The sequence below is a fragment of the Purpureocillium lilacinum genome, assembly GCF_023168085.1.
Source record: "Purpureocillium lilacinum CBS 284.36 DNA, scaffold_4, whole genome shotgun sequence".
Taxonomy (NCBI): domain Eukaryota; kingdom Fungi; phylum Ascomycota; class Sordariomycetes; order Hypocreales; family Ophiocordycipitaceae; genus Purpureocillium; species Purpureocillium lilacinum.
In genome coordinates, this window is record NW_027072114.1 from 4676301 (window position 1) to 4694041 (window position 17741).

At 55.3% G+C, this 17741-nt stretch overlaps 4 protein-coding genes across 4 annotated transcripts; 2 read left to right on the forward strand and 2 right to left on the reverse strand.

Moving 5' to 3' along the window:
- Positions 1-2962: 2962 nt before the first annotated feature.
- On the forward strand, positions 2963-4180 carry PLICBS_006548 (low-affinity Fe(2+) transport protein; the record flags this gene model as incomplete). The annotated part of the gene is made up of 1 exon (XM_065600973.1): positions 2963-4180. The coding sequence occupies one exon, from the start codon at positions 2963-2965 to the stop codon at positions 4178-4180; it is 1218 nt and encodes a 405-aa protein (XP_065457045.1).
- An 862-nt stretch (positions 4181-5042) lies between these two features.
- Positions 5043-5908, reverse strand: PLICBS_006549 (uncharacterized protein; the record flags this gene model as incomplete). The annotated part of the gene is made up of 2 exons (XM_065600974.1): positions 5043-5050; positions 5245-5908. The coding sequence occupies 2 exons, from the start codon at positions 5906-5908 to the stop codon at positions 5043-5045; spliced, it is 672 nt and encodes a 223-aa protein (XP_065457046.1).
- Positions 5909-12154: 6246 nt separating this feature from the next.
- On the forward strand, positions 12155-13738 carry PLICBS_006550 (tubulin beta chain; the record flags this gene model as incomplete). Its single annotated transcript, XM_065600975.1, has 6 exons — positions 12155-12234; positions 12291-12345; positions 12405-12717; positions 12766-12821; positions 12874-13071; positions 13142-13738. The coding sequence occupies 6 exons, from the start codon at positions 12155-12157 to the stop codon at positions 13736-13738; spliced, it is 1299 nt and encodes a 432-aa protein (XP_065457047.1).
- A 2977-nt stretch (positions 13739-16715) lies between these two features.
- Positions 16716-17741, reverse strand: PLICBS_006551 (uncharacterized protein; the record flags this gene model as incomplete). The annotated part of the gene is made up of 1 exon (XM_065600976.1): positions 16716-17741. The coding sequence occupies one exon, from the start codon at positions 17739-17741 to the stop codon at positions 16716-16718; it is 1026 nt and encodes a 341-aa protein (XP_065457048.1).

Below are 17741 nucleotides of genomic sequence, written 5' to 3' on the forward strand. Positions count from 1 at the left end.
ACCCCAAAGCGAGAAACCGTCACGTGACTCGTCGAGTGCAGCGGGATCGCCTGGGGGCTTCATCCGACAAAGACTCCTGCCTTGGCGGCAACTACGATGCTACGCCCGCACAGTCACCTTCAAACCTTCATTATGCAGCAACAGCCTGCATCTGCCAAACGTCTTGCCATTCTGCAGCGCTGGATGCTTGCGAGCTTCATCCCACGGATCAATGTTGGGCAAGGAGCCAGCGCGACAGTGCGAACTGCACCCGTGCGGGGTACTCACTGTACTGCTCGCAGCGTCAAGCCCCATTTGCCGGCAAGTGCCATTTCCAGGCGACAACGGCATCCACCTTGTCCAGCGGCAATACCTTTTCTAAAACCGAGGTGCGGGAAACCACTTGCAACAGTCTTGGCGTCCTGAAATGTTGGCACGAAAGCTAGAACAAACCAGCTACCTGCGGCTCTACTCAGACATGTTACCGTATTGTCCACATGCACGGTTTGGGAGGCAGGAGATTTGAGTGGCTTGGCCCGCGACTCGGAGCATGGCATATCTTTTATCCGACCCTGCTCCAGCAATCGAGGCGGCATCATTACGTCGCATCTTCGATGCGTTCCCTGCAGCGTTATCGCCCTGCACAGCTGCCCGAAGTTCAACGCCGAGCTGTACACCCCCACAGACAAAAACAATGAGTTCTAATCTTCGTCGTTTGCTGCCAGCCCCATTTGCCAGCGAGGCTGGGAGCTCAATATCTCCAGCCGCAAAGCCGAAACGAGCTACCATTTTGGTTGCGTGCGCGGCGTGCCAAAAAGCAAAGACAAAGGTTAATCGGACCCCCAATCCAGCGTCATGCTGGCATCGTGTTGAGATCTGGTACTTTCTAGTGCAGCGGTGACCGACCCATCTGCCATCGATGTAGCACCCGGAGGCTACGTTGCACATACGACGTACAACCAAATCAATCCCGTGCTTCGTCCATGCGAGAGGTCGATGAGCAGCTTCGCGAGCTTTATACTCTTTTACACACAAGGCCCTGGAATGAGGTGTTGGAAATCTTAAGGCGTATTAGAGAAAATCCTGATCCGTTGGCCGTGGTCCGCTTCATCAAGGAGGGCGACATCCTTGTTCGTGGTAACGAGCGCCGCAAGTGTACTAACGCGAGCGCGGATGCACAGGGCCCGGAAGGTGAAGAACCGAGCCCCGTGCAGCCTCGTCTGCTTCCTACCCGCTCGTGGACGACCATTGCCGATGACAATGTGGTGCAAGACCTTGTCAGCGTATTTTTCGAAAGAGAACAGCCGTTTCTCATGTCCTTTGTTGACAGTGAAATGTTTCTCGCGGACATGCAAGCAAAGTTCGACCCCCCCGCGGGAAGGCCATTTTGCTCTACGCTACTGGTCAATGCGATTTGCGCCGTTACTGCTGTAGGGATATGTCCCCTTGCCATAGGCACTGACCGTTCTGCTGACGGTGAATGGCATAGTGTCATTATGAAGTTAGCGCTGGGGCAAATTACGCCTCGAGGCGTGATCTGGGCGAGGCGTTCTTCACCGAGTCGAAGAGACTGCTCGAACTGCAGTGTGGGAAGCCGTCAATACCCACCGCACAGGCGCTGTTCATCATGTTCTCGTATTCCTGCAGGATGGGGCAAGACCGTGCAGGGCACATATTCAGAGCCACAGGTTACGAGATGTTGAGGCGTATGATGCCGAAAGTCAAGAGGGCGGTGACTAACGCTACCCGTCCGTATAACAGCCGCCGGGCATTGTCCAGGGCCATATGGGGTATGTTTTGTTACGATAGGTCAGTTTGCCCTTCTTCGACGTACGACGACTTTCACCGCCTGTTATTATTTCGGAAACCTTACAGCTCTTACAGTATCTGCTCATCTGCCTATTTGTGCCCATCTCTTCTCCCCGTCCCTGATCTGCCCCGTCCCTCAAGTTCTATTTTTTCCGCGGGTCTTCAAGGCGACGAGGCAAAAATGTCAAATCGGTCACCGAGCAGTGACGAGGAAGCAGAGATGGTGCTCAGTCATGCCTGCGATTTATCAGAGATCTTCAACCGGGTCTTGCACTACACAGGCGGATATAATGACCCTGACACAAACGGTGATGGTAAACTGCGGCTAGCTCAGCTGTATGCCGATCTTGTTGCAAGACAATCGAGCCTCCCTCTAGAAGAAGGATACCTAGGAAGACATTGCCGCGAGCATTCCTACCTGTGGTGAGTGACGCCGATATTCCATCCTTCCATGCCGTCTCATCTGGCTTCCAGGGCGTACTACCATCTGGTCGCGATTCACATCACGCGACTTCTGCAAACGTTAGACGGACAGCTTCCAGGCCAAGTCGGCCGTCCCCGAGATATCTGCATCCGACATTGCCAGGATATCATGAAGCACGTTGACCAACATCTGACCCGTTACCCTACCGAGCGTCAAGGCTGCCTGGCAGTCCTCTATTTTGCCTATTCGTGTACCATTACCCTCATTGACCTTATCGGCACGTCAATGCCCATACCGCGACCGTTTTCACAGGCCTGTCTTGTATTTTTTGACGCCACGGTAGTGTACCCGTTATCGAGCCTCCTGCTTGAAGGGCTGGCGGTCGTGGCGAAGCACATGGGTGTGGAGCTACCCGCAGATACCACGCCGTACTTCACTAACGTTCCAAACTCAAGACCGAGGCGGGAAGCTATTACTCTTGGGTTTGTCGTTCCAATGCGGGCGCGACTTGCTGTGCTATTGGCGGCTGACGAATGGGAGTATATGCCGGAAGAGACAGGAATCGAGCTGGGCGATTTACTGGCGCGATTTGAAAGCGTAGCAGTCGAGTGAGGTCATTGCACTGAACTCCAATATCACTGGCTATGTTGCCAAGGTACACGAAAGAGCCCTGGACCGCGGCCTTGACTGGCTCGTCCGGGCATCCGGGTCCGAGACGGTCTTTCTATTCATTATCCTTGGACTGCTGGCATGGGCCTTCCTGGGCATTCCGTACGGCACACGACCGACTGGGCGATCCTGATTTCGGACGTCCAGGCCATCATAAGATACCTTTTCGATTCGCTCCTGATGCGACAACAACTCAACTCGTACGAATCGTCATCGCGCGTTTCCGCCAGCCTGAGGTCTCGCAACATTAGCCACCGCAGGATGCTGCGAGAGATTCAGGACGCTGGTCGATACCAACACGTCCCGCCGGCGGAGAGCAAGGAGCCGGGCCAGACGCAATTCGCGGCCATGCTCCCTGCCGAGAGCTGGGTTGGCCGGATAAGCACCGTTGCTGCATACGGCATGGGGCACATCGTGACGGTTGGCCTGTACTGGGCTTGCATCTTGATCTGGATCGGCTTCGGACAATCTCAGGCCTGGAGCGACACGTGGCAGCTCTACATCAACTCGGCAACGTCAGCGCTTATGGTCCTCATCTTTGCATTCCTGGCCAATATCCGCGAACGCCATAACTCGTACATTACACAATGCCTGCAGTGCATTTTCGAAGTTGACTCGACCATCGAGCTTAAGCTGCGGGCCATGACCGGCGACAGCTCCCCGAACGAGGTGGTCGTGGTCCCCGTGCCAAAGATGAGCAGGATCCAGCGCGCAATCTTTTACTACGCAGACCTCGTGGGCACGCTGACCGGCATCGCGATTCTCATTGTCGTCATGGCAGTGTGGATCGCCATCGGCCCGGCCATGCACTTCAACTCCAACTGGTGGCTGCTCATCGGCACGTATGCAGGTCTAGTAGGCCTCAAGGACGGGGTCGTCCTGCGCAACGTTCAGAAGAAGTTTGACGACTACGAGGTCTCTGCTTTTCACGAGGTCGATCTCGTCGACAGAGCCATATTCGAAGACATTGGCCAGCCCGACCCAGCGGTCGACTACGCCCCGAAGGAGACGCTGACTTATCGGCTGTCCATGCGCATGGGCCAGGTGTGCGCACACGAGGTAACTGTCATCATGAGGGTCATTCTCATCGTCGGACTTCTCGCCGGTGCGAGCGCCATGAAATGGACGACGACGGGTCAGTTGCTGTGCCACATCCCGCCCAGCATCATCGAGTCCTTCTTCATGATGATACTCATCACTGGCCACAACCTTTCGGAACGCAAGCGGCGGGAGGACTACAAGAACCTCTACCAGCGGCGCTTGGATCTTCATGCGTACGTCAACGGCCTCAACCCGTGAAGAGAAAAGTATAGTAGCTTCATTGCGTCTGCCTTTACCCAAACTGATCTCCTTTGCACCTTCAACGGCTACAATGGAAGCATGGGAAGAACCTCAACGCCCTTCCTGCATGTGTTTCGGCGTGCTATATGTTCGCGACTCTAAATTGCAGCCGAAATATACGTTTGTTCCGTATATGCATCTTCAGATTCGTCAGGCTGCCGTGACACGTTGACAACTCCTTACACTCCTAATGCATCAGCACAAGTGACTGGATCTATTCGGTGAGAGATCCCTCCCATAATTTGACCATTTGGCCAGCAACTGCTTAGGGTTGCTGAAGTCCGACGTAACGCATACGGCGGTGTCGATATCTGGCTCCGGAATGTGCTGCCGGACTCATCTGGCTATATCGGCACGAGACATTAAGCGCCAGATGCCCGTTTCGACAATTGATTGGCAGACGTAGTAAGGCGCCCTATGCGAGGCGGGGGCCGTTGCAGGCGGTGAAATACTTGACTCGTCGCGAGGGCAGGCCCACGGTCGCGCCCTATTCCAGAGTTAAGTTGTTTAGCGTAGATTAGACCTAACTTCCTGCCCGTCATCGCCGTCGCGGTACAAGGACGACAGATTTGTTCACGGCCTCGAGCGCCACATCTATGAAGCCAGAGATATTGCCATACCAGGTCTGACGCGTCGATCGGAACGCAGGCAACAGCCACGACCTCGGTAGCCACTGAGAACACTCTGCCAGCTGAGGAAAGAGCAATCTCGGGCGCAGCGAAGGAGGCGCTACATACATGACCAGAACCCTGATGCCAGGCCACAAAGATTGAGGTCGGCGTACGGACCCGAGAGGTTTGACGGCCACAATCGCCAACATTCACACCACTGCCGTCGTCGCGATAGTCGAGCGCAGTCCGAAACGGCTCCTCGAAGAGGTCTCACGGTATCGTAGCGCTTCCCTGGGTGTTCGGACGACCACCTCCTCCGGTTCTGGACCAGCAACGACAGACAACATGGGCAGACCCACCCGGAACTCCTTACCGCCGAGCAATCTCGTGAGCATTTCAACTCCGTAGCACGCCAAAAATGGTGCATCAAGATGAAGGGCTCGCCTGCGAAGCTGAGGCTGACGCCTAGCTTTTTGGCCACCCACTCCAACGCCGACTCCGACTCCTTCAGATAGTCCTGAATTAGCCGGCAGTCACAGCTGCCATGCGCCATGAGCATGTTCTTGAGAAGGTACGTCTCCGACATCAGCTCTGAAAGCGCTGCTGACAGCCTACGATGTTGTATCTCGAGATCCTCGTGCTTGGACTTGAGCTTGTCCTCCTCCTGACGCCTCCGCGAGCGGCGCTTGTCGGCAGCGATACGATTCTTTTCGCGGACGCGTAGCGCCTTCGGGCCGTCTGCACTAGAAGCCTCGGCGTCGCTACTGGTGCTTGTTCGGCGCCTGGACTTGGCGCCTGCGTCCGACTTGGATACTACCGCAGCGTTGGCGGCCAAGTGAGCCTTCCGTGGGCGGCCACGCTTCTTGATTGTGGTCGGTTTCGTCCTCGGCAAGGGCGATTCGGAACATTGGGCAGTGTCGATAGCCATGCCTACCGGCCGGATACTGCTATTGCTATTGGGCGATGAGTTACCCATAGAACCGCTGTTCGTTCGGGTGTAGGAAAGCTCGCGAAACTGCATGCCATCGTTGCTGCGCTCTCCCGTGCCATACTTGCTGGCTTCTAGATCGGCCATGGTCCCGTCCAGACATGTCAAAGAGAAGTCGTTATCCCCAAAGCGGCCGGTAGACACCGGAAAGCTCTCCTGCTCTTTCATCATCAAGCCATTATCCAACGGATACACGCCACCCCATCGGCAGCCGAGCTGGTTAGATGGAATCGGTTTGTGTCGCGAGATCGTAGGTCGAAGGGATCACTAGGCGCCAATAGCGTGGTGTTCATACTGATCGATGTGAAGTGTCCGTGGGCCGAATGTTGGGATTTTGAACACCAAGCTGCCCGCATGTACCACTGGGCCTTGGCTGCCGAGAGGACTCTTTTATAAACAACATTGCAATCGCATAAGAACGGGTAGAACAACAAGCCTGACCTGGCCCGGTCACGGAGTGGCATCAAGCTAATGAGCCGACGATCGATGCAGCACGTTGCAAGGCGCTGAGGGCGCAAAGGGATCGCGATTGCAGTACTTTGAGGAGGATACTTAGGTTAAGTTGATGAAGACTTGAGACGAATTGGGCAACGATTGAAACCCATTATCCACTCGGGTGACAGTTCCTTCCAAACGGGATTGTCTCCGGCTGCGAAAGCTGCTGCTGCGCCGTTTGTGGTGGAGGACAGACGGCGCTCAGCGAAAATTAGCGCACCACAGCGCCACCGGACCACTTGCTCCGCGTCCAGCCTCGCGTTTGACGAGGCCGACCTTCCTTACGACGTTTATTGCTGGCGAGCAAGCCACAGATTGTGGAGGGTTACAGGGCAGACATGTTTGAAGTCAGTCTACAACGCCGCATTCGGTTTGATCGATAACGAGAGGCGTGAAGGCTTTCAGTTCCTCGCTGAGGGAGTCCGACTCTTAACTGAGAGGCATGCGATCCAGCTACCTGACGTCGTGATCACCGACTACGACGAGCAAATGAAGGCAGCATTGGGCCATCAATTTCCCGATAGCCAGCAGCAACTCTGCATCCACCGCATCAATGCAAACGTACTTCTCAACGCCAAGCGAAAGTGGAAAGATGCAAAGGAAGAGGGTGCCAATGAGAGCGACAGCGACAGCGACAGCAATCGACGGTCCCGGGCAGCGCTGAGTTCGAGGGACGTGGAAGCCGTCCATGGCCCGCCTTTACAAAGCTGCGGCACTGTGGCCGTGCCGCACAGCTACCGAGGCGTCCTTGAACTATGGAAGCTTATACTGTAGTCTTTGCGGAGAACAAAGAGGAAACGAGAAGGCGTGGTCTCGCCTATGCCACGAATTCAACGACCAACAGGCAGTTCTTGTCTATCTCTACAAAACCTACTTGCCTATAAGTGCCCAGTGGGCTCATTGCTACATCAAAAAGTACCGCAACTCCGGCGTTCGCGTGACCTCTGGCACCGAGGCCAGCAACAACAACGTCAAAAGCTACTTGTTGAACGGGACGAGCCATTTGTACCGGCTTGTTGAAGCAATTGAGGACATGCTGAGAGATCAGGAGCGGGATTTCGCGGATAACTGCTCTCAAGATGAAGTCCTGACGGCACGAACCTATTCTGGGCCCGGTTCGCAGTATCTGGGAGAACTCCGCATGGTGGTGTCGCAGCGAGGGCTCGACCTGATCGCAAAGGAACACCGCCGGGCACTGACGTCGGTACCAAGCAAGTCATGTCCTTGGCCAGAGCCTATTGGAGCATGTCAAGAGAGCTGCACTGTCTCTTGGCAGCTGGGAATTCCTTGCCGCCACACAATCTTCAAAAAGCTGGAGACAGGAGCGACATTGACGAAATGGGACATCCACCCGAGGTGGCACCTAAGGCAGCCAAGTTCGCGCAACCCTTATCGCCGCATACTTGACCCCAAAATTGCAACGAGTCTCCGTGGGCGTCCGAAGAATGCAACACAGCCGGTGCCTGAGCACATGGCTGTCAATCGAAAGGCCCGGGCTGCCAGCGCCGGCACCGACACACAATCCAGGTGCAAGGCACTTGGGCCGGGGGAACAGACCGGGATGAGGCAAGCCGGACGCAGGAGGCAGCCGAGCCTGCGGAGGCGGCGGTCTGAATGGGAGACCGTCTCGGATGATGAGTTGCCCGAGCCTCCACGGAAGCGCCAACGTCGTAGCGCTTCCGCTTCCAAGCGGCCCGCCACCCCGAAAGCGTCATCTGCGTCAACATCCAAATGTCAAGACTGTATCAATGTGCAACTATAATTGGAGTCGCGAAGCCAAGAATAGGCTGAATAGCATAGCAGTAGACAGGGCCAGGACTGTATGATTGGTTGGAGATCGATCTATTCCTCGGCCGTCAATCTACTTACCGACGAGAGCCTGTACCGCAAAGAAACAGTGAGTCTCGCTTGTGTAAGGGGCAATTCTACTACTCTCAGCATGCAGCTTGCGGACGATACGATACGTTTATCGTGGGAGGAGTGTGGCTGAGGAGCCGACTCAGCCACACGGCGCCACTAACGCGGTGTCCGTAGCAAAGTGGTTCGGCGCCCATAGTCATTGCTCAAAAATACATCGGTGCACGACGGACATCTCTAATGCCCTGCCGCTCAACAGAACGCTACTACAACAAGACCCTACAGTATCGGCTTGCGTGCGGATTGGGCAAAGCAAGAGATATGGCTCGTGTCTAGTTCTCTGGGGAATACGCTCTCTGGGGAATACGCTGGTGCTCAAGGCAGAGTTCCGGAAACTTCCGGTGTAGAAGGCTTTCAAGTAGCGCGTTGTCGAGTGAGCGATGCGCGTCCCGGAGATCATGGGCGCCATGGCTGACATGTGTACATTTAAAGACTTCGCATGGGATCCTGTACGATCTTCACGTTGTGTGGCAATCCATGCAAGTTCGACGTCACCTGGCAGATGGATCCATCCAGATCCCGCCATCCCGGACATGAAGATCGGTACTAGGCGGCCATGCATGACGCGTACGGCCAGTGTAAACCAGCAGGAACGCGCTAGTGGTGCCCCCCGCCTTTTCACCGGGCTCATTCAGATTGCGAACTCCGGAACACAGATATTTCGCGCAGACGACCTCGCCCTGCATCTCCCGCCGTTTAGCTTCCCAAAGTTCGTCTTCCATGATCCATGCTAAGCTTAGCCACCATCCCCTGGATGTGATACCGAACCTGGTTTTCACAGGTCGTGTCCCCACACACAGCGCTGATCCATAGTGCAACAAAGGGATCACCCGCTTTGTGAAGCCATGACATTGGAGTCTGCACAATGCTCACTGCAGGCGAACCACAACACCCACAGAAGGGGTTCGAAGCGGCACGACAAACTTGTTCATGCTCTTGTAGTATTGGTTTTAGGGATTCCAAGAAAAAGCTGGCATACACAGTGTCCTTTGTTGTAGCGTGATTTCCATCGATGAGGCCACCCGGGAAGTCATGGATGAATTCGAGCTTCGCAGGGGCCTTTTCGCACCAAAATTCGAATCGCACTGGTTTGGTGTTCATGCTTCAAGCTCTGTTGTCGGGGAAATTGCTGAGGCGTTGCGTGGTTCGTGGAGACATCGAAAGTGTGTTGATGCTGCAGGCGTTCAATATACCTCTGCAGCGCGGCGCAAATGCGCGACGTCATTCTGGGCGCCAGCCCAACCCCCTTACGCAACCCTGTAATATGCCAGCCTCTTATGTCTACGATTCAAGTATTTATTGGCGATCGTCCGAGGCGAACTAGGGTTAACAGCATACCTGGCGATAACACGACAGCTGGTGGCGTGTATGGATGTGCCGCAAATTTTTCGATCCATCGCATGATACTATACAGTACAGTGCATTATCTGAGAGGCTGAATGCAATGTGGTGTTGAGATGACGTACCGCGGGCCTCCAGCGGCATCAATCACCCTGGGCTGGACTGACGTGTCCGAATGTACCAGGTGGCGGAAACGTTCCAGGCTCTGGGTCTGTTCATTCCCTCTCGAACAGTGAGTGGGCATCGGCCGAGACCCTGGCATGCTTGCGGTCGGGCACCGCGTCATACTTCGGGTACTCCAGCTGGCCCGCCTGCGCTCTGTGGTCCATTCTCCAAATGTGCGGGGCTGCTGTAGACCGGACACGGTGATCATTTGGACGCCACTTCCGCGACCGAGTGGACGAGCGCCGTTGGCGGAGAATGACTACGCTTGGTGCGAAACGACGGTCGGCAGAGCTATCCTCCAGATCTCGACATGGGACTGCATGATTTGTCACAGGAATGACGATACTGTAGCAGGGCTCAGCCAGTACCGTAGCTCCGGCCAGTGAGGAGCGTCACATCCCAATCAGGGGGTCGCACCCGGATCCTTCTGAATACTATCTACGGCCCACAACCCACTTAAGGTGGCAACTCACACAGCATTCTCTGCTATGCCCCCATAAGCTGCGAACGAGGAGCCCACCCCGCACATCGTATCAGGCTGCCGGTACGGTCATCAGATGCCAATCTCTATCAGCAACTGGTGCCCAACGCCAGCGCCAACAGCTCTTTGGGGCTATTACTTTCCTCTCTACAAGACGGGCGAGGCCAGCAGAGGTGATGCCACTTCATCCATCCTCATACCGTCTGTGAGCGGGTTTTCCATACCCTGCGGCTGGGTTTCTACGACCTGCCACCGAGGCTCGCACCCCCAAGGTTGAGCTTCGAGGTTGTCCATGTGCCCCTCAATGCTATCAAGGCGATGCTCAATGCGCGTTAATCCCTCCGCCATGGCGTGTCCCAAGCGATCCAGGGATTCTGTAAAGGATCGTATCGTCGTTACAAGGGTCATGCGTTCCTGGCTTTGCGTTTCGGGTGGAATACGAGCTTCGTGGTTATGGGCCGACTCTAGGAGGACAAGTCGCCACTGGTTCCCCAGCTGCACCTCGCGAACGGCCTTTGCGCGGAAGGGGCAGTCGGTTTTTCGCGTAGAGAGGTTACGCCTTCCGCCAGTACTGTTGTACCTGACGCCTCCGCGATCGCAGACGAGGTCGTAACGTGTTGCTGTCCCGTTGCGGTAGTTCGAAGCCCGTAGCTTGACAACGCTGTACCCTTGATCCCCAGCGACGTGTCGAACCGACGCCATGAGGTCCTCGAAGGTCCGGAAGATGCCCTCGGGAGGTGGCAGCAGCGCACGTGGAGGCGTTGGCGTGTTCGGCATCACGGAGCGTGTCGGAGATCCGGAAGGTCTGTATAGCCAGCCGTCCAGGGCGACGTTGCCTGTGCTGCGAAAGCTCGGCAGTTAAGAGGTTGGCCAACCTCGGAGAAACCCCTCCAAGCAAATTGGATAGGCACGCCGAATGACCTGCTACGAACCGCGATTCTGTGATGTGGTTCGTTACAATGCAGCGTGCAGAATGGCCCCAGTGGGTGACACGTTGAGCTCAGGCGATTTCAAGCCCAGTCAGCCGCGTCCAGGGCCCTACGCGTTGGGTCAGAACGCTAGTATGCTTATGGAGCGTCGTTCCGGCGGATGCCATTCTGGAATGTAGTGTGGGGACTCGGCCTGCGCCCCAAGAGCCTGGTCTGGCACGCCGTCAAATTTTGGGTACTTGCGGCGTCCCTCGGCTTCTCCTGCGTTGTAGATGGGAAGACGACCGATCCAGACTCCCGCAATGTCCAGCGCTTTGATCTACCCCTTCACTACCGTCGTACCGATTTGGTGAAAATTCGCATCAGTCTGTCGGCATGAGCTCTTCCGAGCCAAAAGCTAAAATGAGGAGCGGACGTAAAGGCAGACAAGAACCTGAGGATTGATTTACCTCATCAAATAAAGCCTTGCGCTTGTAGGTAGGCTACGTCACCTTCGCCAAGGAATGCTTCGTTGATCCCGAGGCAAGGAAGGCTGCGACGCCGGAAGTGCTGGGCTGCTGGGCCACCTTGCGATTAGGTCGCCTCAGCCTGCTCCTTGGGTTCACTGCGTGTCTGTTCGGCCAAAACCCGGTAAAAAGGCTCTGCCCGCTATGCAGTGTATGCATTCGTTGGATAACTTCATATCAACGTTGTGTATATACATATTACTCCTGTGTTTTGCTTTCTCCCAGCTTCTCCCTCCGACTGGCCCAAGCCACAACTCGACTTGGTCCCTTCGACCCCGTTTCCTCACTGTGCGCTCGACCGATCTAACAGCGCCGAGTCGCCATAATACCGAATCCTGCCTACGATGCGTGAAATTGTAGGCAGCCTATGGCCGACTTCACATGCGACGGAGCTCATCCGGCTGACTTTGCGGCCCCTATTTTTGTGTCTAGGTCCACCTCCAGGCCGGCCAATGCGTAAGGATTCGATTCGTGTCGAACGGTTCGCCGATCCTGAACAATGATTTCACAGGGCAACCAAATAGGTTCTGCCTTCTGGCAGACTATTGCCGGCGAGCACGGCCTAGATAGTAACGGCATGTAAGCACACTGTCCGCAACAGCACTGAATGTCCTTTTGATCTCACGTCCATCTAGATATCATGGAGACTCCGACCTGCAACTCGATCGGATGAGCGTCTACTTTACTGAGGTGCGCAGCACTACATGGCTTGCTCGCATCAATTCCGGTCCTAACAGAACGTACATTAGGCGTACGGCAACAAATATGTCCCACGCGCTGTGCTCGTGGACCTAGAGCCTGGTACGATGGATGCGGTTCGCGCCGGCCCATTCGGTCAACTATTTCGCCCAGACAATTTCGTCTTTGGACAGTCAAGCGCCGGCAACAACTGGGCCAAGGGCCACTACACTGAAGGCGCTGAATTGGTCGACCAGGTGCTCGACGTAGTTCGTCGCGAGGCCGAGGGCTGCGACTGCCTGCAGGGCTTCCAAATCGCTCACTCGCTCGGCGGCGGTACTGGCTCCGGTATGGGTACGCTGCTGATTTCTAAGATTCGCGAAGGTAAGAGTTGCCTCGATCTCTCGCGGTGCTCCATGCTTACCACGGCAGGAACAGAGTTCCCGGATAGGATGATGGCTACTTTTAGCGTCGTGCCGTCGCCGAAAGTGTCAAGACACCGTGGTGGAGCCATATAACGCCACTTTATCCGTGCATCAGTTGGTTGAGAACTCGGACGCAACTTTTTGCATCGACAATGAGGCACTGCTAGATATTTGCATGCGTACATTGAAAATATCGAACCCTTCGTACGGCGATCTCAACCATCTTGTATCCGCCGTCATGTCCGGTATCTCAACGTCATTGCGCTTTCCCGGCCAGCTGAACTCAGATTTGCGAAAGATGGCCGTTAACATGGTAAGCCGCCTCTGCTGTCCCGCCCTGGGCGACTGTCATAAGGTGATGCTAACATGCTCTCTCTGTCCAGGTTCCCTTTCCGCGTCTACACTTCTTCATGGTTGGCTTCGCACCACTAACTAGCCGTGGCGCGCACTCCTTCCGCGCTGTTACCGTACCCGAGTTGACCCAGCAGTTGTTCGACCCCAAGAACATGATGGCCGGCTCCGACTTCCGTAATGGCCGGTACCTCACCTGCTCCGCTATCTTCCGTGGCAAAGTGTCCATGAAGGAGGTGGAGGATCAGATGCACAACTTGCAGCGAAAGAACTCGGCTTATTTCGTCGAATGGATCCCCAATAACATACAAACGTCGTCATGCTCGGTACCCCCACAAGGTCTGAAAATGTCGTCCACATTTATCGGCAATTCGACCGCCATACAGGAGATTTTCAAGCGCGTTGGCGAGCAGTTCACCGCCATGTTTCGCCGCAAGGCATTTCTGCACTGGTACACGGGAGAGGGCATGGACGAAATGGAGTTTACGGAAGCCGAGTCCAACATGAATGACTTGGTATCAGAGTACCAGCAGTATCAGAATGCGACCGCGTACGACGAGGAGGAGGAAGACGGATATCGTGAGGAGGAGTATGCCGAGGAGGAGGTCCCAGGTGAGGGGCTCACCTAAATTGTAACGGCTCTGCGACAAGGAGTACCTGGCTTAGTTTAGTGGCCCCTGCTTCCCATCGTCGAGTCCAGATGTCCCAACTCTTCCGCTTTCGACTTCTGTTTTCTATTTAAACAGGCACTGCTTTCGCCTCAAAGGACCTGCGCACACTTGATATCACATGTCGGTGGCCATTGTTAGTGTACGTGAAGCCTAAAAGCTGCTCGTCAGGATACCTTCGTCACGGCCTTTCCGGCCTTCCCGGCCTTCCCTCTCCCCCAGCTCCTCCCTGGATGTTCGCACTAAGCCTCGCTTCCATCACTCCTATCACTTCCTCCAGGTTCCTTACATCCGTTTCTGTTTCCTGGACCTTCACACCCATCGGTTGGCGCCAAGGTCCTCCCCAAAGGGATGAGATTGTTTGAGTCTGACTGAACGAGCTCTATCCGCTCATCTAGCCATGCCAATAGCTCCGCACCTGTTGCACGGCCCATCTCATCACAGGCCGTGGGATGATGAGGACTGAAGGGACCCATAATTCGCTCATAAAGCAGGACGGCCTTCGAAGGTGCGCACAAGAACCGAACACCTATAGCCATCAGCAAAGCCAGGAGCAGCGCGCCCATGAAGGCAATGTTCGGCATTGGTGACACATTCCTCCGAGCCGGGCGCTGCACATGGGACTCCATGCCACTAAACTTCGTCCCCGACTTTACTCGACCCTCCTCATCCTCCTCCTCATCCTCCTCCTCGTCAGGAAGACACCTTCGTTGCTATACTCAGCACTAACGCCTCCAGACTCGAATGGGACAGATGAGGACTCGTTCTCCACACCTGGAGCCTCGACACCGCCGACCCGTTCAGTCTTGTCACCTCCGCTACCCTCCACCCGGACTCCATTCATTGTGCTCTTCAAGCTTAGACACCCAAGATTCCAGGTGTCGACGGTGAGGTCATAGGCCGTGTCTCTGTTGGAGAAGCTTGCAAAGGTATAATTGCCATGAACTGTGGAGATCATGAGCGCATTTCTAAAGATCAAGGCAGTGCTTTTCTTCGTAATGGACTGAAGTTCGTCAAATTGAATCACCAGGGTCGTAACCCAACCGAAAATATTGCTGCTGAAGCTGATGTTGCCCTGTGATACGTACAATCGGCCGTGCGTGAGAATATCCTTTTGCAGCGCACAACTGTAGTCGTCGACGAGGTAGACTGGTAGTCACAATTAGGGACACCCCAAAAGTGTCTGTGGAAATCGCGGTTTCGTTTCCTACTGGCAATGGCGAAGTCCGTGCGCGTTGGAGTCCCGAAGCCGGCCGTGGATGCGCTGATCAGTAGTTTTTGGGGTCCGGCAGCGGCGCCGCCGGTTATGTTACTCCCTCCGCTGATGTCGGAGACCCTCCACTTCCCATGTGGCTCAACGACGTTCTGCGCGTTCGACGCTTGTTGGAGCTTGGGTTCCGTATCCATCAGCCCGACATTATTGGGAGGCTGGTCGCCGCTTGTAGCTGCCTTCAGTGCGCGTCCTTGGCTGGACTTTCGAGGTACGTCCGCAATTCGCCGTTGATGCTCGCTGGGTGTCGACTCAGCCCTCTTTATCGTATTGGCGGCTAGATCAGCTCGGGCTTGAAAGCCATGGCGGTCCGATTCGCGACCAAGAAGGCGTTCAACCTCGGCGCTAACCTCGCGATATCCGGCAGACAGATTTTGCGAAGCGCTGAACTGATGCATAATGTGGCAAATAACCGGGGTGATGATGAGGAGAAACACGACGTTGACTAGAGTAGCAGATGTACGAAGGAGGGAGCGCCGATGTGGAGCTGTGGGTGTGCACTTCCAACCCCGGGAGGAGGACCCGCATCTGGTGTGTAGGCCACCAAGGCGGGCTACGTGACCTGTGCCTGCCTGTTTTGCGCTAATTACAGACCGCTTGCGTTCGTGGCTATCAAGTGCCGTTGCCCGCCAAACCATTGGGGCATCCCAACAGCATCAGTCACAACACGACAGCCACGGGCCGATCCAATTGGCCTCTTTGGTGTGGGGGGAGGGGGTTGGGTTGCGCGCAGGTCGTTGTCGGTTGGCATAGCGCCCTGAAGCCGCCGGATTAATGTTTAGACGCTTCTCCAGAAGCAACCCTACTGCCTGAGCATGACAGCGCATAATTAGCTGTTACAACCGAAGCCACCTCCATCCACATCGCCTCCCTTCAGTTCCCTCGCTTCATTTCCTGACGCTGCTTACTTCTGTATCGCTCCCAGCATTCATTTGCCGCTATCTGCGATATGTCGCCCACTGGCAATCACACCAACCAACAGATTCAAGACGCCATCGGTCGTCGCATGTATCAAATATTCACCACCACTGCCACAAGTCAGGAGCTGATCCACTATGGGGAGGAGGTCCTCGAATGGTACAAGAACCCACAGGTGACCGACGACTCCGACGCGATATATCAGCTGGACACTGTACACGCCATGTGGAAGGCAGAACTGCCCACAGTGGGAGACGAGGAAGCCTTGCGCAAGATTACCACCCTTCGTAATCGAATCTCTGCGGCAGCCGCTGCCGTTCAACATGAAGATTGAGAGAGCTACGCCACGAAACTGACTGCGCTCGACAGTCAGCCAGCTATGAGCATCTTAGGCAGACTGAGCTCCATTCTGGGACAGCGCGAAGGGATTTTAGTACGCCAGACTGCCTGTATAAGTTCTCCGAAACAACATAGCGATTCTGAACTTGGCGACGTCGGTAAGATATATGCCCGGCATATCAGGAAGCTGTTCACGGAAACGAGGCACGAGGAGATGGATCACAAACCCCTACTTTACAAATGATAAGGGCAATCTCGCCGGAAGCCCGCCATGCGCTCGTGGGGCACACGGTTGCACGACTTCATACGGCACCATCTATTTTCTGGCATGCAGCCACGGGTTTCCACCGCTAGACACTTAGGGGATCATGATAAATTGGATTCGCCGCTGGCCTTCCCGGCCGAGAGTTTCTAGTCTATCCTTGAATCGTCCGTCATAGTTGGACAAATGATACAAGTTACGTCTCCTTCATCATGCCGCGCATTGTACCGGCGAGATCCTCCTGCAATGGCCTCCATATTCTTTACAGCGTGGCGCGCCGCGCCTTTGGCAAAGTCGTCCGGCTGGTCTCTCACAAATTCACTCAGTCGTCCCGCCCAAAATGACCAACGCTCCGTGGGGTGGTCAAAGTGCCGAGCCTCCACTGGCACATCCTTCTCCTCCCAAAGCTTGAGCTCGTCTTTGACAATTTCGTCGTACAGCTTGCGTCCGTTGTGCTTAATCCAGCAGGCAACAGCCGGGATATGAAAGTCCGCTTGAAGCAGTACCTCCGCTGTGTTATCCCCGGATGCTACAGTATTGTCATTGTGATTTGCCACCCTTTCCAGTGTCTTGATCAGGTACCAGAACGCGCGCCTCCACTCGAACAGCCCTGCTGCGACCAGCTGTGCCTCAGCATCTTGCTGCTTAATGTATGCGTTCCTTGCACGATGCCTGGATTCCACGCTATTGCACCGTCTGACAATTTGTCCCGGTTCCATCCAGTAGGCTTCGGACCAAATCATGGTCAGGTATAGAAGACCAGTCCATGTCAGCGGCTGTTCGTCGTCATCGAGAGCCTCGCCTCGGTGGATTCGGTCACGTCTCCTCGCAATGGCAGCGAGAAGAAGAACGAGGTCTGGCGTGCGAACCGATGGCCATTCGACAAGCGCGTCTTTGAGTAGCCTCCATAGCTGCGTGAGCGGGACAATGTCATCTGAAGAGGTTTCCCCCAAAGGAATGGACGTGCTTGTAATAGGGCGGGTGATAGCACGAGCCGCGTCTTGTGCGCGGACTTGGCGGCCGTAATACGCCTTAAGAACCTCGACTTCCTTGGAGATATAGCCTTGGAGGATGTCATTGCTGCTGCGATAACGTTTGAGTTGCTCATCAAACCACGCTTCCGGGACGTCTTGAGTCCCGCTGAGATGCAGTGAGCATTGATCTGTGCCGCTCAT